Source organism: Anopheles arabiensis, chromosome 3 (genome assembly GCF_016920715.1).
Source record: "Anopheles arabiensis isolate DONGOLA chromosome 3, AaraD3, whole genome shotgun sequence".
Taxonomy (NCBI): Eukaryota; Metazoa; Arthropoda; class Insecta; order Diptera; family Culicidae; genus Anopheles; species Anopheles arabiensis.
In genome coordinates, this window is record NC_053518.1 from 67011873 (window position 1) to 67037664 (window position 25792).

The window sequence follows — 25792 nt, forward strand, 5'->3', positions numbered from 1 at the left end:
CAATTTCTTACAATGCAAAATTTAGAGCAAAACCAAAAAAAAAAAAAAAGGAAAAAAATGCGCCAACCCCCAAAAACACAAGAGAAGACATGATCGAGAGGGACAGAGAGAGAGAGGAGAAAAAAGAGAAGGTAATTAAATAGGTAATTCTCTACAGAAACGTTCGAAATAATAGTAGGCTATGGAATGGGTCCTCCTTTTTTGGCATAAGCATAACGCCGGCATTAGCTAAATGTTTGCCGAATATTCTCCATTTCCCCGCAGGAAGAAGGAAATTGGGATGGAACAGTGGGCGAGAAAATGGAAGAACAATGTCCAAGAAAATTCGTTTGTTACGCTTATGAAGCTGCTATTCAATTTTGTGGTAATAAAAGAAACCCAGGACGACAGGGAGGGTGCGGTGTGCGGTACAAACATCGTCCAAACATAACCAAACTCCGCGCACTGTTTTGCGTAATTGGATTTTCTCATACATTCGGGGAAAGGTAAGTAGAAAAAAATCGAAGCTGCTTGTAAGGAATATTTTTTGTATATATTTTTCACGCCTTCTTTTTTGTTTCTTATCGCTTTCTCATAAAAGATCCTTGATTTTGTCGTGACATCCTTTCCTTTTTTCCCGAATGTACCCCCTAGAAGAAAAAAAAAATCACTCCCCTTCTCCTAATTGGTTTGTGGGGATGGGGGCATCACCGACCCACCCCCCTCGCCCTAATACACCTTCCTTTCTCCCTTCCTCTCCCAACTATTAATTATCTAGATTCGGCTAGTTGTGTGGGTGTTTGCTGTGTGATTTCCGGTTAAACGATTGCACGAAATTGGATTGTGGGTGGAATTCAAATTGGAATTAATGGTAACCATTGCCATTAAAGGGTTTCTATCCAGTTGTTTGTGTGAAATGAATGGGTATGTGTGTGTGTGTGTTTGTGTGACTAGCTGCATGTGTAAGGATTGGATGAACCCCCTGGGAGATATGAACCCTTTGACCGCTCCCCCCTTCAAGTAGCCCCCCTACTTCATCAGCGCATGCACAACGGCCTTCGCGTTCAGCGCCTTCAGATCGGTGTACGTTTGCCCGGTGCCGACGAACACGATCGGCTGCCCGGTAATGTACGTCATGGAGATGGCCGCACCGACCTTGTCGTCGATCGTGTCAAACTTCGTCAGCACAATGCCGTCGATGATGTGGGGCCGCTCGCTCGACGAGTAGTCGGCCAGCGCCTGGTTGAACTTGACCAGCTGATCGACCGCCTCATTCCCCACCAGCGCCTCGCCCACAAACAGCACCAGGTCCGGTTCGTTCACCTTGATCAGCTTCGCGAGCGCACGCATCAGCGGCTCATTGTCCTGCATCCGGCCGGCCGTGTCGATCAGCACCACATCGATCTTGCTATCGTTCGCGTACCGGATCGCTTCCATCGCAATGCCGGCCGCATCCTTCCCGTACCCCTTCTCGTACAGCTGCACCATACTGCGACCGCCATGCCTTTTCGCCGGGTGTAGCGCGTTCAGGTGGCGCATGTGCGTGCGCAGCTGCTCGACCGCGCCGGCCCGGAACGTGTCGCACGCCGCAATCAGCACGCTCAGATTGTTCTCGATCAGCCAGAAGCAAATCTTGGCCAGATTGGTCGACTTGCCCACCCCGTTCACGCCGCAGAAGCTCATCACGAACGGGCGGCCGGCCCGCTTCGCCTCCAGACAGTCGCGCAGTATGTCGACGCGCCGCTTGGGCGACAGTATCTGCACCAGGGCCTCGGTCAGCGTGTTCCGCACCGTGGTGGCGATCGTGTCGAACGTGCCGATCACGCGCCCCTCCAGCTTGCCCGCCACCGAGTCGCACAGCTTCTGCGCAATGTCCGACGCGACGTTCTTGCCGATCAGATGGTCGCGCAGCTTGTCCAGCGCCGGCTGCATGTCGTCGCGGGTCAAATTCTTCGACCCGACCAGCCCCTTGAACATGGAAAACATGCCCCCGCGGGAGGAGGAGGACGGCTTTTTGCCACCACGCTGCTGCTGCTGCTCCTCGTACTCTTCCTCCTCCTCGTCCTCGTCCTCGTCGTCCTCCTCGCTGTCCGACTCAACGTCCAGATCGCGGATGCCACCGCGCATGCTGCCAATGATTTGATCGTTCGGCGTGAAGTCGCTCTTCACGTCCTCCGGCCGGTCCTTGCTGCGGTCCAGGTTGGGCAGATCCTTCGTGTTGCCGCCCAGATCCCACACGCGCATCTGCTTGCCCTTCTGCGGCTGCTGCGGCGATTTCGGCGACTTTTGCTTCTCCAGCTTGCTGCCCTTGCCGCCGCCGCCGCTACCGCCCTTCATCTTTTCCGCAAACTTTTTGCGGCTCTCCATAATTAGATCCTCGCCCAGCTCGGGCGGGCTCCCGTTGGAGCGGGGTGAACGGGGCGCCTCCATCCCGTCACTGTCCGCCAGCAGCTCACTCGCCGCCTTCTTCTTCTCCGCTATCTTGACCGACTTCTTGCTGCCACTGCCCGCCCCGGCCGGTGGCTTCTCCTCGCCCTTGCGCTCTATCATCGAGGCGACCGTTTTCTTCGATTTGGCCGAATCCTCGTAGCTGCGCATCTGCTTCGGCATGGTGGCCTGCTGCCGGCCCCACTTTTCCGCCCGCTCGAGGATGCGCCGGAAGTCGGCCCCGAACTCAAAGTCCGCCCCGTAGTTGCGATTGTCAACGCGCAGATCGTTCTTGTATCGGTCGCGAAACTCCAGATGCACATCGCTCAGAAACTTGTCGATGTAGGAGAGCTGCAGTATCTTCTGGAACGCGACCACAAACACCAGCTCGAACTCGTTGTCCAGCTTGTACTGGAGCGACAGGCCATCGTGATCGTACACGCCGGAACGTTCCTGAAAGGGGGCAGAGAAGCTGTCAATTATTTGGCTGCTTGACCACGAGAATTGCGGGCAAAGGAATCGCACATTACCTGTAGGATGACGCTCTTAATTAGCGCATTTACTGACGGTGCAAAGAGCTGGTTGGTGCTGCGGAAGCACCACAGCACGATGCCACCCTTGGTGAAGATCGTGAACAGGTCCAACATCCTGCTGCCTCACGTGAACACGCACTATACTGGTACTACGCAACTAAATAACAAACGCCTCGGTCTGGGTCTGGGCAAAACAAAACAACGTAAAACCCTACCTAATAACAAATGCAAAACGGAAAACAAACAACAAATGGCAACAATGGCGTGCGGTCTCGTGCGTACGAATACTTTTGCACTGTGGGCTTTTTTTTGCTGGACCTGCTGGGAAAGAAAAAACACGACCCTTTTCTCAGCTAATATTCACAGCGTTTCCAGTCCAAAGTTTGCTGTGTTGGCGATAACATTGTTTTGAAACCGATTGCGTTGTCACGTACTGTCAGTGTGGGGCGCTGTCAATTTGCGCTGGTGTGTAAACATGGCTGGTGTCAGCCGCGGGTACGGCTACCTTTTCCTAGCTGAATGTTGCTGTACCCATGAAACATTTTCAGTGGTGTTGAATTTGAAAGCTTTCGGTTGGAATTATGATAAGTAGGTGTCAAATATTGTTAATGGACCAGTTCATGAGTTTTTTGTGCTTAAGAACTGTTAACCGGTTTGCACGGTCCCGTGGTACAGTCGTCAACTCGAACGACTCAATAACATGCCCGTCATGGGTTAAATCCTAGAATGGACCGTCCCCCCGTAGTAAGGATTGACTATCCAGCTGCGTGGTAATGAATTAAGTCTCGAAAGTCTGTATAGGCTGGCATGTTCGCATAGGACGTTACGCCAAATAGAAGAAGAAGAGCTGTTTACAGATACCGCAGCAGAGCAATCTACTATATGCACTTTTTGGCATATGACTGGAAAATCTAATATCCATAGAAAAAAAAAAAACGAAAGCTCCATAGCTTCATTGGTTTGCTCAATAGATGGCATATTACAACTCATCATTATTTGAGAAAGCTTTCCTCCAAGCGAGGAAGCACCACATGTTGGGTATCCCACAAACAGATGGCGCCACCAGCTTTTTGCTAGTTTTTGAATGCATGAGTCGTTCACCGTCTGCTAAACGAAGTCTTTCTGTATTCCGTTTAGGTAGAGAGCTTGAGTCGTTTAGAACTCGTTTAGTGGTCTTTTAGTGGATTTGTGGCGCTTGAGTATGGCTCACGAATGAATTTAATAGTTTGTTAAGAACGTGTGCCTTACATGGTGGATTTGTATAGTTTTGGATGCATGAAATTGGTAGTTCTTGAGGAAGTGTAATTGTTATTATTATTTATTTAATCTTCAACGGGCCGTATGGCCTAAATAAGATGTAACAGTTCATTTAAAAAAACATAACAGAAACAAGATTTGCATCGCAATTCACTGCGGCCACGGCAAAAGCCGGAGACGTTCCTTGAAGCACTGAGTTGAGATGTCGAAGTCGAAGCAATCCGAGACAGTGTTGAAGACAGCCGACATGCGGAACATAGGGTCTGACCGACCAGCACTGGAACGGGGTTGAGCGAGCCGTAGAGTTTCTCTAGACCTAAGTGTTCGAGATGGTGCATAGATATCGACTCGATGCAACAAAGGTGATGAGTCGATAGAGCCATTTAGCAAACCAGCGATGAAACAACACTGTGCATTACGTCTTCTAACCGAAAGAGGTTCAAGGCCTAGAAGACGGCACCGAGCAGCATACGGAGGAAGATTATTGCGATCCCCGAACGAACGATACAGTTGTAGACAGCTTTGATGCAAATGGGGTTGCGGAATTCATTAGTTGTCCGGATAACCACGCCAAGTAATTGATTTCCTCTGGCTACAACGTCATCGATATGCTGTTTAAAGTTCAAACTAGAGTCAAGCAGAACGCCCAGGTCTTTGGCATGATTCTGTCGATTAACTGCAGTGCCGTCCATGAAGTAGGTCCCAGTCACTGGGCTCCTGCATCGACTAAAAGACACACAGTAGCATTTCTCGATGCAGATAGTCAGTCCATTACGCTTGCACCACGAACAGAAAATTTCGATGCAGTCTTGCAGGAATGTACAATCACCTGTGTTGTGAATAGGCGCAAAAATTTTTGCATCGTCGGCAAACAGACTGACACTGTCGGGAGGTAAAGCGAGGGTAACATCGTTGATAAACAATATGAAGAGAAGCGGGCCAATATTGCTTCCTTGTAGCACACCCGAGCTGCTGACTATTTCTTTGGACATGTGCTTATCAATTTTCACGATGTATGTGCGATTAATTAGTGTTGTGTCCGAGCAAATGATGTGTTACACAATATTGAAGTATTACACGGCACAAACAGAACGTTTTATATTTACAGATAAAACAATATACAATCACAGTAAAACGGGCCGCGTGCCCTGCCGAGAGCTCCTGCTCTATCGGCTGTTCCACACACTCTGATCGTGCGGTGCTTATGGATGCGCCGGAGTGTGCGTGCGCACACTGGCATCCTCCCTGGGGCTCCACCATCGACAGGACGACTGTCGGGGTGAGAACAGGGGTCGCGTATCATCCACAACATCTCCCCTTTTTAATTTATACGGAGGGGTCCTGCCAACGCGGGATATTCCATTGGGGAATATTGGCGTGGCGACACCCTCCGGCCAAATTTACGTGCGTTGCGGGGTGTCCAGAGATGTGTGGGTGGCGACGGTGCTTGATACTGGTACTCTAGGCGGCATATGATTCGCTTGATGGGATCTGCAGCGATGGCGAAACGAAGCTGTCCAAATGTAAGCTGCAGCGTTGGCGGAATGCAGATTGCAGACTTCCCTGAATAGAAGAACTGCAGCGGCGAACTAATTGCGTCCGTGCCGAGGGGGAGCTGCAGTCGGCGACCGTGATGTTGCTGTACACGGGTCTGAAGCAGGGCAGAATACGATTCTGCCGGATAGGAAACTGCAGCAGGCGACCTTGGGGTCGCTGAATACGAGGCTGTGGCGGGCGTCTTTGACGACGCTGATGTGGGGCTCAGTCAGCAGCCGCACTGTAAGGCCGCAAATACACGACCCGCATTTCCGCGGGCGCGTCCAAACACATAACAGTTCCCCAGATATATCCAGCACGACCCAAGCGCCACAGATTAAGCTTAAACGACTGGAAAATTGAAAATCCATAGAAAAAAAATGAAAGCTCCACAGCTTCATTGGTTTGATCAATAGATGGCGTATTAAAACTGATTATTATATTGCTATCCTTTTCTTCCAATGTGTTTCGACAAGTTTCATCTTATCATGACCTATATAGCCTTCTAACTTTCTGAGCAAAAATCTATATGAATGGTCGTGTGGTCAGATACGTGGGTATCAACACCAACGACCATTACTCAAATCTCACTTGCTTCAGTGCTGGTGGTTTCTATTGGAGTTTAGTATGTAAACAATCGTATCGCCGTTCTAGTTCTAGCGATGCATAATGCGAAACCATTCAACAGTACAGAGGAAATGAGAAAGCTCTCCTCCAAGCGATGAAGCTCAACTGGTTGGGTGGGTATCCCATCACCAGATGGCGTCACCAGCTTTTTTGCTATTTTTAGAATGCATGAGTCGTTTGCCGTCTGCTAAACGAAGTCTTTCTATATTCCGTTTAGGTTGAGAACTTGAGTCGTTTTGAAGCCGTTTAGTGGTCGTTTAGTGGATTTGTGGCACTTGGGACATTAATTATTTGATGTGATTCTGACTGAATTTAACAATTTTACACCATTTCAAATGGTTTTTGACATTCGATCAATCGGGAAATTATTTGGCATTTGACAATCGATGTGTGAAATCAGTACAATTTGCTCAAAGGACTGTCAAATTTAGTAAACCGCGTATCTCCGAATCCGCGAATAAGAGGTACCGTGTATCTCGGAGACCGCCTGTATCCACTTTGACTCTGAGTTTTTGAATTTTGCTGAATCTCGTTTCGTTCGTTGGGTATTGCTAACGCTCCGCTGACTGTCGCCAACTGTCAGCCAATGTTAGCTGGGTCCGTCCATCACACGCACACACACTCGCAAATGCACCGCTCTGCGGCACAGCACGTCTCGCTCTCACTGCAGCAAGTGCTCTCCGATGTAATTGTCAAACGGCGCTCTGCCTCATTTCGGTGTGGGCTTTCGGAGTGTGTAGCAGCCAATTTCGCAGAACGGTGGCGTTGTTCGTCGCGCACAGATATCAGTGAGTGAGAGAAAAAAGTGAAAAATCAAGTGAAAGAAAACCCAAAAGTAGTGCAACAACCGTGTGTCTGTGTGTGGTTCAAAGTGTAGCTAAGAAAGTGTTCCAATTGTACAGCAAAATCAGGAAAACATACATACTGCAGGCGGCCAAAAGGGAAGCGAAAGAAAATTTGCCGTCGTTCTGCGAGTGTGTGCGGCGGGGCGGTTCAAAGTGTAGTGGTGTGGCGTGGCGCCCTAAGAGAAAAAAAATCTGTAGCGGTGTACTCTATACAAGCAGAGCAGATATTTTAGCACTTCTTCAATTTCCCGGCAGGAAGAGATAACGAAAAAGGTAAATTAAAAAAAAAGAAAAAAAAAAGTTAACTTCCAACCGTCGCTCGTTTTTCCCATATTCAGCTAAAATCGTTTGCTCGTTTTGTGCAAGTGTGTGCATGTGTGTATGTGTGTGTGAGTGTGTGTGTGCTGAAGGCGCCAGACGGTGGCCCCTAAATTTGGGTTCCCCTTGCTTCTTTCTTCCCCTCGTCTTCGTCTTTGTTGTTGTTGTGGCTGTGCTTTTCTTTTCGAATGACCTGAGAAAGGTATAAAAAAATATACTGACGCTTGGCTCCCGACCAAGTAGCCCTTGGGTCGCCGTTGCCGTCTTCGCTTTAGTGAGAAAAATGCGTGAGAAGAAGCTTACATTTGTGTGTGTATCTGTGTGTGTGTCTGTGTGTTCATTTAATGGGAGATCGAATTGGAAATATGAAAAAATGGAACGAGCCTCCTCCTAGCGCATCTCGAAAAAGAGAAGAAAAAAAAACGCAGAGCATTCCCTAGTTCTTCGTCAAATTATCGATTTTTCTCGCCTCGAATGGGGGAAGGCAAGAAAACGCGATTTCCATTCCCTTTAGGGAGCGGCGAGAGCAGCCGCGCTTGTCGTTACACCATTTTCAACACCCCGGGTGCGAGTGAGACGGTAACTGGTTTGCGAGTGAGAAGTGAGGATAGAGCGTGAAAGAGAGAGAGAGAGAGAGAGAATGAGAAAGACTTTTCTCGCTGAATTGCGAACGAAAGAGACGGAACAGGACGTGTTCAGGCTGAGCAGGACCGCTGCAACCTTAAATGAGTTTTTCCGGTAGGGTGTGTGCGTGTGTGTGTGTGTGTGTGTGTGTGTGTGTGTGTGTGTGTGTGTGTGTGTGTGTTGTCTGTGACTGCTCTAAAGAACGGTGGAAAAGAAAAACCGGGGGAAAAGAAAACCTTCCCAGGAACAACACGGAGGAAAACTCGGCAACGACGCATCTCTCTTCCGCCACAAGGTGGCGAAACTGGTGGATTTGTTGGGGTGTGTGAGCGAGGTTGCGACGAAGGGGGGGGGGGGAGATGAATTTTCTTTGGTCAAAACGCCATCGAAGATTTTTGGGGTGCTGCTGCTGCGTGCGCGTGCGTTTAATTCACTGCGTGCTGCCGGATGCGCTTTGCGAGTGTGTGGAAGTCGACGACTCTGTGGCGAAAAGCCTTGAAGTGAAGTTATAAAAGGGCAGCCAGCGCGCGACACACGCTCGCACGGAAGAGCAGCCAAAACGCTGGTGTGTAGTTGTGTGAATTGTGGAGAAAAGTAGAGAAAATTTGGTGAAATAGTGAGGAAAGAACAAGAAAAAACCCAACGCAAACGGTTTTTGTTGACGTCTAATGCTGTGCGGCGTGCGGCAACGCCCATACGATCTATTTAGGCAGGTTTTTATTCCCCCCTTTGTGTGTGTGTGTGTGTGTGTGTGTGTGTGTGTGTGTGTGTGTGTGTGTGTGTGTGTGTGTGTGTGTGTGTGTGTGTGTGTGTGTGTGTGTGTGTGTGTGTGTGTGTGTGTGTGTGTGTGTGTGTGTGTGTGTGTGTGTGTGTGTGTGTGTGTGTGTGTGTGTGTGTGTGTGTGTGCATGGCTGTGTAGAGTATACGGGAGAAGGTGGAAAATGAAGATGAACTGCTCTTTCATCCACTTCCCTTACACGTTGTACCGTTAGCAGAGGGGTTTTCTAGCCCCGCGGGAAAAGACCGAAAGCAAAGTAGGAAAACAACACGCATCAAATGGGTCGACCGAGGGAGTGGTTGTGTGTGTGTGTGTGTTATTGCGTGAAAATGAGGAAACAGGGAAGAGAAATTCGGTCGTCGTCTATCAAAAAGCCAAACGCGAACACTCCAACGCCATCTTCATTCCAATTTGCTTGCCTGCTCACTCCCTCACGCGCGCCCGATTGCGGAAAAGCCCGTTCGCGTGAGCAGGCAGCGCAAGTGAGAGCGAGCAAGCGAGAAATGATGGGATATTTTTATTTTACTTGATGACATCATCGCTCATCTTTTACTGCTGCGCTCTCTATCTCTCTTTCTCTCTTTTATTACTTCGACGCGCTATGTATGTGTGTGAGCGAAGAGGAGAGCGAGAAGAAAGAGCGTAATAGAAGTTGATTCAAATTGTAATTCATTTTAACTGCATTTGCAATGAAATACAAAATTAATTACATTTTGCTTTCGTTTTGCTGTTTGCAATTTACCGGTTCATTTGACCAATCAATCTCACACACACACACGTACACATCTATACGTACGATTTGGAACGCGAGAAGGGAACACGAACAGAAAAAAATGCTCCCTTGCGGTGCTCTGCGTGGATCTTTCACCCGTTCGCTCGCGCTCTCTTGCTCTCGCTGTGACTGTGCCGGAGCGAATGAGAGCGAGCGATGGGCGAAACAGCGCCGTTTACACTTTGTGTGGGGACGAACGACGAGATTTGGGGTTCTGTTTTTATGAATTTGACCTCAAAGCGGCAGCAGCAAAGAAAGAGAGAGAGATAAACATACAACTGTTTTGGGGCGAGCGAGAGTGGAGAGCGTGCTAGAGCGGGAGCGTTTCTCATTTGTGTGTGAGCAAGAGCGAGAGCAAGAACGGCCGAAAGGGGTCGCCATTAGCGACAAGAGAAAGCTGCGGGCTGCTTCTCCATCGCACACATCGCGCTCAGTCGGGATGCATTAAAATGCGTGTGCAGAGCAGTTTTTGATCCGGTAAGGAACGCATACAGCAGCAGCGCCACATCGAATTAGTGTGTCGTGCCCGTGTGTGTGTGTGAAGCGAGACTCGTTATTTTCTCGGGTGAGAAGTATTTTCTTTTCGAATTAGTGTCCAATGAGTTAGAATATTCTGGAGCAACTCCTTCAGTTGAGTTTTAGTGCTTAGTGTAAGTTGTCCTGGTCAATGAGTATTAGTGAAGTTGTCTCCTGATGCAGTGAAAAAGGGGACTCATCATGTGGTGTGTGAAATTTATACGGAACAAAACGAAGAAAAAGATAAGCAAACGCGCGCAACTGTGAGTGACACACACAGAGGACAGGAAACAGAACCCTGACAGACACACCACAGTGCTGTACTTTTTGGGCTCTCCCCCCTTGCTGGTAAATGGTGAACAAGTGATACTGTGTTTGGTCTGTGACTGTGAGAGGGTAAAAGCGAACGAGACGAAGAAAAAGGGGAAGCAAAAACGGGGTGGAGGTGAGGTGAATGATGGTGCAATGAAGAAGTGAAAGAAGCAATATAGAACGGGCGAGAGGTGTAATAAAACACCGCACACGGAAAGTGAAGAAGAAAACGCGCAGACTGTACCGAACAGAGCCCAACACACACAGCCACACGTGCTGGTGTTTGGTAGGGAACGGCTCACATGCACACACTCTAACATCGTGGTTCTGCTTCCAATTTCTCCACCGTAAAGTGCGTGCGTGTCCACCTCTGCTGCTAGGGATGGAGCGCGCGCTCTCTCTCTCTCTATCGCTCTTTTGCACTTGAAGCGCCGTGAGTGAGTGCGAGCGCAAGCGAGAGAGCGCTTTTGCCGGTAGATTGCGCAATCGCGACGTGCTGCTGCCGTCAGCCGCAGTTTCGTTCCGCTTGGGATGTGTGAGTGAGTGAGTGTGTGTGCGTTTTTTCTTCTATTCACATTCCTCTCTTCTCTCTCTCTCACTCTCTCGTGTCACCCAGAAGGAGTTCTTTTCGTGCTTGGTGTTGTTATTTTCATTTCCTTTCTGTATCCGCAGCCCTGCTTGCGCGCGGGGGAAATTGTTGTTTTTTTTTTCGTTCGTTTGTTTTTGGAAAATGATTTTCACACCCAGACAAATGGACTTTTTCGCTTTTCTTGATTGCAAAAATAAGATCGTAAAGTTAAGGAAACATTAAGGAAATCTGCTTAATGTTGCTTACACGTGGTTTCGCGTAAGCAAAAGTTTTGCGTATATCCTCCCATTGTGGTGCGAGGATATGCAACAGGAAGTAAGTGGATGTAGCGCTTACAAAATCGCTGAAAATCGATGAACCCCCCCCTAGTTCGTTCCAAAGTTCGCACGAGAACCCATCCAACTAGCTCCTGAGGTTGGTGGGTCGGTCAGGTGAGCGCTTCGATCCGGTCGTGTCGTGTCGGTGGCTCTGCGGTTTCGTGTGTCCTCTGTTTATTCGGATGACTTTGGGCACAACAAAGATAAATATGTTTGCGTATGTATGTGTGTTAGTGATTTGTTTTTTTCCACTTCTTTGTTTTGCAAGTTGAAAAATAGATAACGGCACGTAAGCACGCAAATATCGCCGTGGATTTGCCGTTCCGTGTTTTGGTGGGAGGGTGGTTGACTTTTGCTACATTTTTAGCCCTATCTTTTTTTTCTACGATATGACTAAACTCTCCGGAACTATGGGGAATCTCTAAGGAAGGTTTTATATCTTATCCTTGTAGGAGGAAGGAAGGAACAGGAACGTTGTGCCCTTGTGACATTTAACAGTAAATCAGTTTTTTTCGTAGCCGAGATGAGCAACTTCCGAACGGAATTGGAAACTTTATTGGAATTCCTTTCAGAATCATCGATTGAGTTTTTCAAGTTTGTTTATGCAACTTTATATTTGATAAAAATATTTTTTTTTTCAGAAGGCAAATTAGAGGTTGGTTGGTTGATTGTTTTTTTGCGTATAGATACTTTAGGGTCAATTAAGCGACTCGAGTGTTCGAGAACAAATGTGTCAAAATTTCTGATTTTCTATTCTGATCCGCTTTAGATATCTCAATTTGTCTCTTGTATGACATATCTAACTGGACAGGAAGGACATTTGCATTAACAGGCTCACACGGAGACCATTTATTTGTCCAACAGCTTTTCGTCAGATTAAAGCTATGGAAAGCATTATGCTTAACGGGTTTACTGCTAATTGAATATTTTTAAACCACAGATTGGACTTTTTAAATCTTTCTGTACTTTAAATCGTATTACTGGTAAACTATTTTGAGAACAACAAAAAATGCAAAGGAAGTAGAGAAACAAGCGCTACTTTCCATGAAATGACATTGACTACATTTTTCATTGATTGCGAGATGTTTTTCGACATCTATCAAATATTATACAGGTGTCCCCCGAGATACGACTGTATTTGGGACCGGAAAAATGTCCTAAAGCAAGGCGTAAGTTGAAATAGTCGTATGTCGAATATCTGTGAATATACAGTTTATAACCGAAATTGAAGAGTCGGAATCTATGAAATCGTATATTTTATTAAAAATAATGTACGATAATGTATTAATTTCCCTCCAAAAGCCGTTTACACGACATAGGTATTCAAGATCGGGGTGTTGTGGAATCTGAGGAAATATGTTTGTAACGGTTATCTGCACAGAAATTCAAAAAAATATATCAATTTCGTCTCAATGACATCTTTCAACTGTCAAAATCGAAATCGTTGTATCTGCGAATCGTCGTAACTCGAGGGGGTCGTAACTCGGGGGACGCCTGTATTTGCATCACAATAATGTTGCAGTTCTTCCATATGATTTTTAACACGTCTCAAGCTGGATTGAGTTTTGACAGTTCTTTGTCATGTGTTGAAAATCATGCATAAGAACTGACATTTTTAACGAAAATACAGTATTTGACAGCTGTTCAAAAATATCTTGGATGTGATGAATAATGATGTGCACATTCGAAAGCTACTTGGGAAACCCTTTAATACACCATACACGAGGCACCAATTTACAAGCTCAAAATAGCGTACACTGTTTTCCGGGTCATTTTCTAATGTGAACGGCATTATTCAACAATCGCAAGAGGTTTTTTCAACAGCCCAGCTGTCAAAAATAATGACAGCTGTTGAAAAACATCTTGAAAGTTTTGGTTAATGCTGTTCACATTGAAAACTGAGCTAGAAAACAGGATGTTATGAGCCTGTTCCTCACCAAAATCATTGCTCTTTTAGTAAGTCAAAAAAGCCTGTATAGGCCGATGAGTCCGCGTAGGACGTTACGCCACGGTGAAGAATAAGTGAGTCTTTTGATAGAACTATGTTGCACAGTTCAATAATGAAACTTGTTTCAATTCGGCATTTAGGACTGGATAAACATCTTTTAACTCTTTATTCTGTTGGAAAAAAATCGATTTGGACCGCCCGATTTTATTGTAATGCCTTTACCAATATACCAAAATGTGGACCAAGCAGCCAGTTTAAATAATGATGACCTCTCTCACTCCGAACTCAATGGTGCTCCATATCAGTAGCTGAGATCGGAACTTCAAAAACCATATTGTACTGTGCTAATAACCATAAAGAAAACATTTTAGAACCTTCTCAAAAACATTCTTCTTCTTGCAGAGAAGTAGGTCCATAAATTAGCTCCATTACACAAGCTGAAACTAATTTCAAATTAGTACACCCTTAAACCGTTGCCAACTGATTACGTACTCTGGAACTACTCCTTAGCAAAAAAACACAATTTTTGCTGTTGTCGACAACGATCTGTCCTCTGCCCTTTTGGAGCGGGCCCAAATGTGTGTATGTGTGTGTGGATGTTATGAGAGCGGAAAGGTTCCGGATTTTGTATTCCCTTTATTTTCTTCCTACTGCTTTTTATCTGCAACTTCCTTCCTGTCACGAAACTGGCCAATAATCGGTCCTGCCCGCCAGGAGGAGGAGGAAACACTTTGCAACCTGCACACTACACCCTTACACATACATACTTTGCTTGAACCGACACAGAAACCGGCCTATGGGTGGCGATATAAAAGTTAAATTGCTTTCGTGTGTCGGGCTGGCAGGGAACCAATACCAACAACAACCTTTCGACAAGGTCGACAATCAAGCAGAGAATGAAGCTTTTTTGTGGGTTTGGTATTTGCCAGCCAGGTATAATAGCATATTGTGCCACTGTACAGATCGTAATTCTTGCGTATTTGTGAACAGAAAATGTGTGTTTTTTTTAAACTTTTTTAACTTGTCCTGTTTTCTGTTCTATTCCTCTAATTACTTCATTTTTTAATCAACAAATGCATTAAAGGGTTTTCCAGGGGTTCTCATAGTTGTGGGACTCTCCCTTAACTCTTTCTTATAAGAAGAGAACTGCATTTGACGGAAATGGCAACGGATTCTATGGCAACCTATTTGAAAATTCCTATTGGATATGTCCAATAAGGGTGCTAATGAGTCCAGTTACCATTACATTAAGTACATTTTGCGTAAGAAAGATTCAATAAAGTGTCCCACAGCTACGAAAACTCCTGGGAAACCCTGTATATTCGCCACACGTTCATTTCCATCATCGTTAAATGTTAGAATACATCCTAGCAGCTCTTGTTGGTGCCACGTATTACGGACAATACCAGCCGGAACGGCCAACCAGCTACTCGCGCTGGTATAGAGAAAACAATAGTGTTTTTGCATTATGCTGCGGGTTGTAATATTTTTCAAAAGCAGCGCACCCCCTGTTCTACTCTGCGTATGTCGCGGTACACCGTAAATGACGCGAAAGAATGAAAATATCATGGAGAAAATGGACCGGCGGAAGTATATGAGGGGTTGGCTGCGGTTCTGGCCAGGGGAAAATTCCGACACGCCATAATAATCACTCACGCTGACATGCGTAGCTTCTCATCGGTTATGTTTGGCCTGTGTGTGTGTGTGTCTGCACATGTGACACGGTGCATTAACACCATTTTGATTCGAGAGAGAGTAACCACCATTTGTTCTAATGAGCATGTTGTATATTAATATTGAAAAAAGTCTTATTTTTGGACTCGTTTTTCACAAAAAATATTAATCAAAACCATTTATTGTTTAGAATCGCACCATTAGCGACGCTTCAGATGTTCATTGCGACATTAAAAATGATTTATGTAGCTAACTTTCTTCCACAAATATTGCCAAGGAAATCAATAACAGAACAAAAAACTAGTTGTTAGATTGAGGCGTTCATGTCAACGTGTCTGATTCGCCTGCAACAGCAATATCATCATAACGAACGCATGTTGCAGATAGTGTTGAGTTTTTTATTCCATTCAAACATAAACCAATCAAACAAACGCGGGTGAAAAATAAAACAAAACCCCCCACACCAACGGTACGCGCTAGCCCAAAAGGGCACCGAAAGGGCAAATGAACTTTCGTTTCTAAACACTATCGGGAATGGGAAGGCACACATACAGCACCACCACAACCACCAACACCGAATCTAACTGGCCATATGGTTCTTGAAGCGTGCAAAGCCCTCCGCCGCATCCGCATTTTGTGTGCCTTTTGTGTGTGATGTTTCATGGAAGGGCTAGGGTATGATGATGGGCTAGGAGAAGAAAGGTATAGTTGGTCAAGGTGTCAAACTATGACAGGAAGTGAAGAACACGGTCGGAGGGAAACGTAATGGGGTTTAGCGGTGTATTTATGCGAACGTCGTGTGTCTGTGTGTCTATGCGGACATGTGTGGTAGCTTTATTTGATTTTATGCTACAAAGGAACACATGAATGCCAAAGGGGCAGATCCATGACACAAAGCATTTGAGCATTTGCATTGAAGATGGAAACAAAAGAATGGAGGAATTGAATTTAATTTCTAAACAATTGGAAAACTTTTTTAAAATGAATGAGTTTTGATCAAATGTTTGTGACATATACACCAATGTTCAGTTGATTTGACAAAAAATGTGATCAAAATCAAAAAGAGTGAGTACAAAATCACAAAATAGACAATAAGCAGCAATCATTTATAATCAGTATCGGTGTGCTATTATTGGTCAGTTGAATTCACATCTTTGGCACATGATAATACAAACAATAAACTGAAGTTTGAATCTACAATTTCGGCTCAATATGTCAACGGAATTGATATTTTCCAGTGGCGTGTTTGTGAGAATTTGTGGAATAATTTGTGATTATAAATGCAACCATATGGAAATTTCAAAACTTGACGATTTAATTCAATAGATGTTTGCTTCGAAATTTTTCCTACTAGATATGCTGAACCAAATAAGGAACGCTTCATCCGGCGGAATTTTGGTTGGAATCGTTCAAGAAGGGACCATCCAGATGGATTATGAAAATAAAATTTATTATGGCAGGTGTAGAAGTAAATTGACCGGAAAAAAAACGGAATAAGACATCCGGATACCACTAACAAAGTTACTTCTAGGCGGCTCTAAAACCTGCAAAGACGACCTTTTTTCTTGAAGTGTATTGCAAACCTTACATGAATGGTATGCCACTACAACCATAAAACTCAATTCCATATCATCGCGGTGCGGTATCGATGGTATCTAGTAGTGTTTTATTTTCGTAACTGACGCCGTCGCCACTTGACCCTACGCGCGGGGGATGCCACTATTGACCGCCGGAGGTGCAAGCAAGAAAGCGATGTGTAAAGATTGGCAAAGCGTGGAGAAGCTGCCGCCTGCTGCTGCTAGTGGCGAAATGCGGTGACGTACGGTTTTGTGTGGTACTTCTGGATTGATACCAAATATAAACGCCAAGCGAAGGAAGAGCACATTAGCTGCAAAGCTCTGTCGGGTGCTGAGAATCCCACCATCAAGAGCAGTGTAGCACATGTGAGCTCTATCGTTGTGTGCTGTTGTCGATGATGATGTTGATGTGCCGATGATGTCTCCTTTGGGCACAGTGATGTCTTCGTATTCTCCCCGTTTCAGCCCGAGAAACGGGAAATAAAAATAAAACATCGATTTCGAAACGCACTTGTTGGGCTGGGCGAAGGAAAAACGCTGTGTTCTTTATGCTACAGCGAAAAGACGCTTTTTTTTGCAGCGCTCCGCGTAGGCATTCATTTGTTGGAAGTAATAACATTTTATTGGAGCTTGGTTGCGCTCTAGTAAGCCTGTTTTGGTGTACAAAAAATCGTGACCACACATCGGGTGATCACTCTAATTATAATCGTTTAATTTGAGCGTAAAAAACAAGAAAACATCAATAAAAATGATGACATTCTAGAACGCAGACATTTCCCGGACGCACTGATGTAATCAGAAACCCAAACCCTGAGGTCATCGCATCGTTTGACCCATTAAATGTTCTTTCTCTCCCACCGTGCTGTGTGCCCCAGCTCTAGTCTTTTATGTCTCACCGTACGTTTGTTAAGGTTTTTGGTGTAAATTATATATGAATCTGACACTGGACTGACGTAACCTTTCAACCTGCTGCGAGTTCATTGTGCTTTTATCGTGCACCAGAAACAGACAGTAAGGATATCCCGGAAGAGCATATGTGCCTGTGTGTGTGTGTTTGTGCCACAGGAAATACAGGACTAGAGGGAGAGATATACACACAAACATGATGTGTCACACACTGGCGCCATTTCCATCACATGCGCAGTAGAGACACGCGGGATAGAACATTTTGATTTTGGAATTATTTTTTGCATCCTCAGAAATTGTTTCCAGCCTTTGTAACCTATCTTGGGTTTAGTATGAGCAGGAAGAGGACTCTCTAAGTGTCTTTTTTCCTATTAAATATAGTTTTTTTTTTATATAAATGTATCTGTTGTTATACAATAATCTGTAAGCGTACGAGATTTGTCATTCAAATGACACTTCCCTGCTATTGGCAACAGTGAGGACGTAAGAAGGGTCATAAAAAATAGCTAAACAAACTGTGTTTGTGTGTATTTAATAATACAATGTTTGAGGTACTGTTAGGTGTTGATTGTATGCACGGCCTCATGTCTAAATTGTTTTGCTAAAAGAGAAATATGGAAAAAATAAATTTTATAATGTTTATTTAATGATAAGATATCTATTTACAATAACCTCGCAAGTAATTCGGCTTGCTAATCAGATTTAGTCAGGTTAAACTACTTCCAAATCAGAGATATATATTGACTCTTAAGAGTGAACATTGGAAGTAGCTGAATAGAGCCGTAGGTAAGTGAGCGGACTCTCACACGCAGGATCGTGAGTTCGAATCTAACTTCAACTGCTGGTTAAATGATGTTTTCCGATTTTGTTTGGCTTTTAACCGAAGTCTAGATAAAGTTATAATACGAAAAATGTGGCTCAAGGCTCTAGCGATTTATAAACGGCTGTGTTTGAAGAAACCAGGTTTTATGGTTTCGTCTACCTGTGCCACGCATCATTCATTAAATTAATAGCTTTGCCTGTCTTTTTTGCTTGCAACCGAGCTCCCCCGTGCCCTGGTTGCTGCTGCTGCTAATCAACTTTCGCAAAGCACCCATCTTCCCTCCTGTTTCCTTTTTTCCCTTGGTTGCCCTTCGAACCATCTTGCGTAACTTGTTCAACCACGCAAAGCAGAGGTCAGGTCGGAGAACCATTGGTATAAATGGTTCGCTCCATATCCTCCAATCATCATCACCACCATCGATTTCTGTGATTTCTGCTTCCACACGGGCCTCCTCCACAACAGACCGACCTAAAGAAGTTAAGTTACTTGTTTCGGGTTTGCGATGGGGCCGCTCTGCAACGAAATCTAATCTGTTCTACACTTCTGTTACGCCCTCCTCATGTGTTCCCGTTTTCGGTAGAAATAATAAAAAGAAACCCGGTGCAGATAATCGTGCCGGTATTGGTAAGGTTTCTTTCCATAGCAGAAGAAAACGGACAGAAGGGAAAGGGAAGAAGACTATCCCTCAATACCTGCAAGCTATAGCGCCGACATGCCAAGATAAGAAACTATAGAGAGAGACTGGCCGTCGCTTCCCATTTTCGTCCCGAAAGTTGGTTTAATATTTAAACAAGATGTGAAGGGATGGGTGAGATACTGAGAGGGAGTGTTGTGGTGGTGTGTGGCGAACCGTAACTGTCATGCGACAGTTAATCTTCATTAATTTAGCACATAAAAAAACAACAAACTCTTGCAAAACAGGAAGAGAGCTTATAAGACGTTATAAAAAACCCCAAGCAATGTTTGTGTGACACCATCAGAACCATCATCCTTCGAACGTCTTCTTCGACTGCTGTTGCGATGATTTGTTTACTTTTTAACGCCTTACTACACTCCGATGACACCACCATTACGCTGTCAATAAATGTGTGGTAATTAGCTCCCCATTGCCTTCCTTCTAGCGTCTCGGAAGTATAGTAATATTGTTTCCAACCATTCCCTGAGACCTGTGGGACATCATCTACTCTTTGGGTTGGGATGGTGCAGAAGGTACTGCAGGCCGGCCGAGTGGTATCACTAATTATTATGACCTAGTGTCGAACGCCACGCCATCGAAATCGTTCGAAGCACTGATGGCCCTGATGAACCACCGCGAGACCACACCCTTTCCTGCTGCAGTGTGCTTGTTGAGTGGTCGAGTGTGTTGGGTTTGGTTGGGGTGTGTTGGAGAGGTGCTGCTGCCCGTGTGTGAACGTGTGGCACAAAATAGAAACAAACGCCTCCCCGGAGGGTGGCGGTAATAAGCAAATAATGTCTAACATAAAACAAATGTTCCACCGTTCCGTTGCACGCTCTGTCTCTCTCTCTCTCTCTCTCTCTGTTTGTCGACTCGAACCTGTGCCTCATTAGAATATTCAATCACCTCATAGACGAGCTACTACTACTGCTGCTGGAGGAGTCGCGCGTCGCTCTCGTTCGTCGCTGCTGTATTGGATGGGTCATTTCCTGCCCGCGCGCGCTCGTTTTTGGTGTCACACTGTGCGGGTCTTCCTTCAACTTTTTTACCCTTACCCCTTCTGCTGTGCTGCTGCTGTTCAGTAGTTTCCGTTTGACCATTTGTGTTGTGTGCGCATGTGAGCGTACTCTCTGATGGTTTTGATTATTCATCCGATCTTGACGGTCTTGCGCCCACGGGGCCCCACGCGACAAGACACTTGCGTTCAGTGAGCAGCTCAGATGATGCACCGACCCGTCCCCCTGAGGATGAGCGGTGTTGGATTATTTCGGAATTGTAATTGTGAAATATGAGAGCACCTTTTCAGCTCACTCACTCTCTATAGTGTGTGCTGTTCTGTACTTACGATGCAAAACCCCAGAACGGTTCCAGCTCGTCGGGTGGTGCCTTTCTGCTCGCTGCTCCACAATGCGGCGATATTGAATTACGACCAAAATGTGTGACTCCAAAAAATGGGACAGCGGCAACGAAGAATTACGTTCTCGTTTACACCGATTGTCTTTGCAGAGGGTAGTGGCGTGTGTGTGCGCTAGAGTAAGAACGTTAATTTGGTTGTTAAGACATGTTTAGAAGAAAGACATAAAACCGTAACGTAATTAGAACTTGCGATTATATAAGTACGGAGTTTTTAAGCATATATATGGAACATTCCTTTCTATATATAAAAAAACGTACAACTATCAGCCATCAAAAGGATTTAAATATGAAACGAGAAACGGAAAATTGAGATGACAAAATAATGACATAAGTTGTCGGTCGTTCCAAATTGCACGAAAATGAATTTATTTTTGTTTTGTTTTATAATTAACAAAATTTGAACGGCAAACCAACATTAAATATTTATCACTTATTCTTATATAATTGGCACTCTTTCTAGACTAGTTTTGACATGATTTAACACTGTCATACCTTGTTTAGTGATATCATGTTTTGGCGTGCCAAATTAATTATTATTGTAACACGATGTTCGATATTATCCGACAGATAGCAGATGATTTTCAAGATTCTATCACTTTTTCTCATACAGTTGGCACATTTTATAAAATATCGATCACGTAGAGTTTTTTTTAAATCTTTTGCGATATAAATCACTAACATGTCACAAAACACAAAAACAAGTGAAAATTGCTCGAGATTAAGCGATACCTTAAATGTGGGTGAAGTTTAAATTCTTTTAAAATAGTACGATCATCTTAAGGTCGTAAGGTTCTCGTAAGGTTTGTCATCTTTACTAGACTTTCTGAGAAACGATTTCACTTTTTTAATATGTTGTCTACGCATGGGGAAATCATCTCCCAAAATTCAACATTAGTGAAAATTGCTCGAGAAAAAGTGAAAATCGATAAACATATGCTACGTTTAATTAAAACAAAAAATAAATAAAACATTGTTCGATATATTTTAAATGTTATCAGTTCCGATTTTCAGCAGCCGACTTATAACATGTGTAATTTTGTTCTCAAAATGTTGGCACATTTTCTTGACTACTTATTTTCAAAATTTGATAATTTGAGGAAAATTGCTTCAAATAATGTAACAAAACCATAAGATTGCACAAAAAATATATAAGATTCTCATTTGATTAGCCTAGAAGTTTTTGAATTTCTACGCAAAAGCGTGAGATGAAGTCATCCAGAGCAGCGCCCAACACACCCATAAGTGTGCTAAATGTGTGCACCACAACACCGCATTGCACAGACTGCAGCAGCAGCAAGCGCTCAAGAAGAAGTGTTTTCCTTCAATCCGTTTTCCGATAAATTTACTGCATTTTCCTCACTCACACACTCACACATACAGCCGTGCAAAAAACGGCTTTTCCCATCCTAAGGAGCACCAGCAGCAGCAGCATAGCATGGTGGTGATGGTGGTGATGATGGGAATTTAAATCCAAAATTTGCGTCGTCGCGTTCATCGTCGTCGTTGTTGGTCCAAACACTACTAAACCACTACCGTTTCCTTTCTTAGCTCCCCTCTTTCCGCAGCGATGGTGAGAGGCGGCAGCGCACACGTCCGCACTGTGGACTTTAACAAATTCAACGCTGATTTAGTCATAGCCTAAAAATAACATCCCAACCGCGCGCTTCTCGTACGCTCAAGTGCCGCAGCAAAAGGCAACGATGGTCGGTGGTGCTGCTGCTGGTGCTGCTGCTGCCGCTGCTGACTCTGTTTGCTGTTGCTGCATTGGCGAGATAGGTCGCGCTGCTTGTTTTGTGTATGCGGTTTTCTGACCCACTTGCTCTGTTTGGTACAAACATCTCTCTCTCTCTCTCCCTCTCTCTTTATTGGTGTGATTGGCAGAGTGTTGTATGGATCAAACCGCCGCACCACCAACCAACGTGAGTAACGACCATGAAAATCAGATTCAGAAAGGGCAAAAAGACAGGAGCAGCAGCAGCAGGAACCTGCCGAACGCAGCTCTCCTGACAAAACATTTCAATCAGAGAGAGAGAGAGGAGTGTGTGCCGTTGAAGTATTTGAAGTATTTTGAAAGGGAAATTACTACGACTGTGATCTGATCATCGTTGGATTAAGGTGTGGCTAACTTCAATATAGGATAGGATTACAGATATACATATTTAGTTTGAAAGGTTCCTGAAGTCGAACAAAACAATGTTTGTGATATTTACTGCCAGTTTTTTTTATATCAACTGATAAGGTTGTTATTTGCGTGGCTTTTGAAATGACATCTGATGCGCTAGTTGCGTGAAATAATTGACAGTTGTGAGATTGTGTGATGATTTTGCGATATCTACTGAAAAAGTCTTGAGATGTAGTGCTATCCCACCTCCAAAGCGCCATAAAAAGCCAAAGTTCAATGTTTCACACCGCGTTGTTGTTCGGTGTGAGCTCACCGTTCTTGGAACATTCGTTATTTTTAAATATCTGATTGATGCACTTATTTTGATATACTAATTTTGCACAAGCTCCCTTCTCATCACAAGCAGAGAGTGCGCAACGTCTGAACTGATTCATACGCTTAAGTATAAATGTGTCTACTATATGTAGTACACCTGAATGTGCAGGGAATGTTCTTCACATACAAACACAAAATGAACAAAAACAAGGCAGCTAAACACGTTCTCTCGTGCTCCACTAAACCGGGCTAGTGGAGCAGACGTGGTGGTCCCCTGCGTGGAAATGCAGGCCGGCTTTGCCTAATATGGAACCAAAGTGTTGTTGTGAGGGGATCCGCTTTTGGGCAGCAGTAGTAACTCGCTTTACAGAGCTCTATCTCACTTCGCGAAAGCTCTGCCGGCAGCGAGCTAAATCTCTGGCTTTAGAGTTGTGTGTTTTTTTTTATCGCTATCGATAGATCTCGTGTGTGTGTCATGTGAGTCTTTTCGATTTTGGTTCGGTTGGTTCAGGCAACTCGTGATCTCGCAACGACGAGGAGCTCCCAGGCCTACGTCATCGATGTATGAAGTTTTAGTTTGATGTTTTAGTAAATTCCTTTTTTCAATAAATAACTGATCTGTTATATTTGTGTTTGTGTGTTGAATTGTTGATCACAAACACATGCCATGTGATGTTTGATTTATTTGAAACGTTCGTTAACAGCTCGCCTTACACACAACAACACCAATGTGTTAAACATTTATCATGTTGCAAAGGTCTGACAAACGCAAATCCAACCCTCCTCGAACTCTCCACTCGAACGAACCCACCCAAAAGCATGTTTACAGTGCACACTTTTAACCTTTTACCGCCCGCCGATGATGATGATGCTGCTGCAAGGCCATCGGAGATGATGATGATGGTGATGCTCAAACCCTTCTCCTCCTTTTACTACCCACCCAAATCGACCACAAACAACAACAACAAGTTGTGAAAATAAACAAATCACTCGTTCACATTTATTTGCTTATCTATCTTTTGAATTAATTTATTTCATTTTCAAACTAAAGTTTTAAAATGCAAGTATAATGTGGAATATTCTTCCAACCCCTTCTCAGATAGAGCAATAGAGTATGCTTGTGTGAGTGTAGTAGCAGCATATCAGGCACCCAGTTCTCGACCCTCCCCGACTGTGTGGTGACATCATGCCCGGCCCGGGTTATTGTGTTTGATTCGATGCGGTTCTCCTGCTCGCCCCGGATGACCGCCACAGTTGCCACTGCCCCATCCCTCCCCATCTGTCTTGTGTATTTGGTAATCATTTCCGAATCGCACGGACGGGGGAAGGCCGTTGATGGTGTACCGCTGGACGCGGGGCTGGATTGCTTCGTTTGTTATCACATTGTGATCGTGACCGTGCCGTGCTGGTCAACAGAGGGAGAGGAGAGAGTGAGGTGTGGAGAAGTTGGTCTGCCTCTACCACTTGACAACGGCCCGGCACGGCGGTACATAATTGACTGTGTTTGGTGTACTCCTCTTAGGAGGGCCGGTGAAGCGTGTATGTGTGCGACTGATCATGATGTTGTTTGGCGTCGATTGTGCAACACTGTGTTTGACTCTCTCTCCCTCTCTGTTAGGGGGTCTTTGATAGTGAACGAATGACATCGACATCATTCAACGATGGGTTTTTTTTTAAAAGAAGAAAAAGCTTTTTTTCTATGTCCCTTTAACCTCTCACCCTTCGAGAGTTACTCAAAAACTGCACTCATAACAAGCTTGCTTCTCGTAACACACTGTTTTTCAGCGTGAAAAGAAACATGATTGTTTCATTGTTTCATTCCGTTTCTCCATCCAATAAACAGTCGATGACGGATGGACCCTCCCCCGGAGCTGCTGGAATGACAAATCTAATGGAATAAATTTAACATTTAACCTCTTTTCCGAGCGATGTCACCCGGTCACTCACTGGTTCTTGCGAACTCTTTCAATTCATGAAGTCATTCCGAGTGGGGGGATGTGATCTTTCGTTACAATTGTTCTCTATTGTTCAGTATGACATCATTGCTTGGGGGCAAATTCTGCACTGGAGTTAACGTAATGCATTCTACATTTCTACCAATAAAGTCACTTTTCATGGAAGCTATGAAAGGAAACGTTTCTGTTATCAAGTCTTAGTCCACACCAACGATATCTTTGATAACAGTGAGTCCTCTGTACCAGCGAAGTGAAAGGAGGGGTTGTGCATTGATCGAAATGTTGGGTGCATTTGATGATGTAGAATTTCCACAGAATGTCTGGAGTAACGGCCAGTTCCAGCAAAAATACCCCTGCTCCAATAAGGGTCGTAAACCCAATTTACTCGAATTTCTCTATCTTCCTGTAAGTCCCCCCAGAGTGTCAGGTCCCCTTATCATGGGTGTGTGTTTTTCGTTATCAGCAAAAAGGGTTTTTTTTAACTAACGCGAAGAGAGTTGGGACGTGATTTTTGTGCTCTTTTTTTGGATGTTTACTGCCAAGGTACGTACATACACGGCACTTGTCACATCAGATTGTATTTTCGAGAAACACGCCACCGAACACCACACCACTGTCTTCGTCGACTGTTTCCCGAGAGGTTTTAGAGAGGGTTTGGGGTATGTGTGTGTGTGACCGCGGCTCGCTCGCGGCGTATCACGTCTCGTTTGGACAACGCCCAAAATAGAGTGAGTTGCGCTGTGCTGTTGTCTGCCTGTGCCTCTGACGTACCACTACGGCTCAGACGGCGCTCTAACATACACCCTAAAAGAGTGTGTTTTGTAGACTTGGTAGTACTAATATAGAGGGGCACAAGAGGGGAACAAGTGGCAGAGAGAAGCAGAAGAAGTCCGTTCAATTGCTTTCGATGCAGCTCTGGAGTCGTCTGTGAACGATGATTGAGCCGGGAG

At 44.8% G+C, this 25792-nt stretch overlaps 2 protein-coding genes across 6 annotated transcripts in view; one reads left to right on the plus strand and one right to left on the minus strand.

Moving 5' to 3' along the window:
- Positions 1-510: 510 nt before the first annotated feature.
- LOC120904456 (signal recognition particle receptor subunit alpha homolog) lies at positions 511-3363 on the minus strand. Its single transcript, XM_040314457.1, has 2 exons — positions 2937-3363; positions 511-2859 (listed from the first exon to the last, which is right to left on the minus strand). Exons 1-2 carry the CDS (start codon positions 3051-3053, stop codon positions 1009-1011), a joined length of 1968 nt encoding a protein of 655 aa, XP_040170391.1. The 5' UTR covers positions 3054-3363; the 3' UTR covers positions 511-1008.
- Positions 3364-7040: 3677 nt separating this feature from the next.
- LOC120904454 (spectrin beta chain) overlaps positions 7041-25792 on the plus strand; it is a 34725-nt gene continuing 15973 nt past the window's right edge. Inside the window, exon 1 of one of the 5 annotated variants that reach the window (XM_040314441.1) lies at positions 7041-7477. The gene's annotated coding sequence lies outside the window, so the exon portion shown is untranslated. Of the gene's footprint in view, positions 7478-10050; positions 10347-10637; positions 10658-25792 lie in introns of those variants that run through there. The other 4 variants (XM_040314443.1, XM_040314442.1, XM_040314444.1 and 1 more) reach the window with 4 other exon arrangements.

Coding starts and splice junctions, on each gene's coding strand:
- LOC120904456 (XM_040314457.1), bottom strand. CDS start 3,053: ATGTTGGACCTGTTCACGATCTTCACCAAGGGTGGCATCGTGCTGTGG. Junction 2,860..2,936: donor TTAAGAGCGTCATCCTACAG/GTAATGTGCGAT, acceptor GCCCCCTTTCAG/GAACGTTCCGGCGTGTACGA.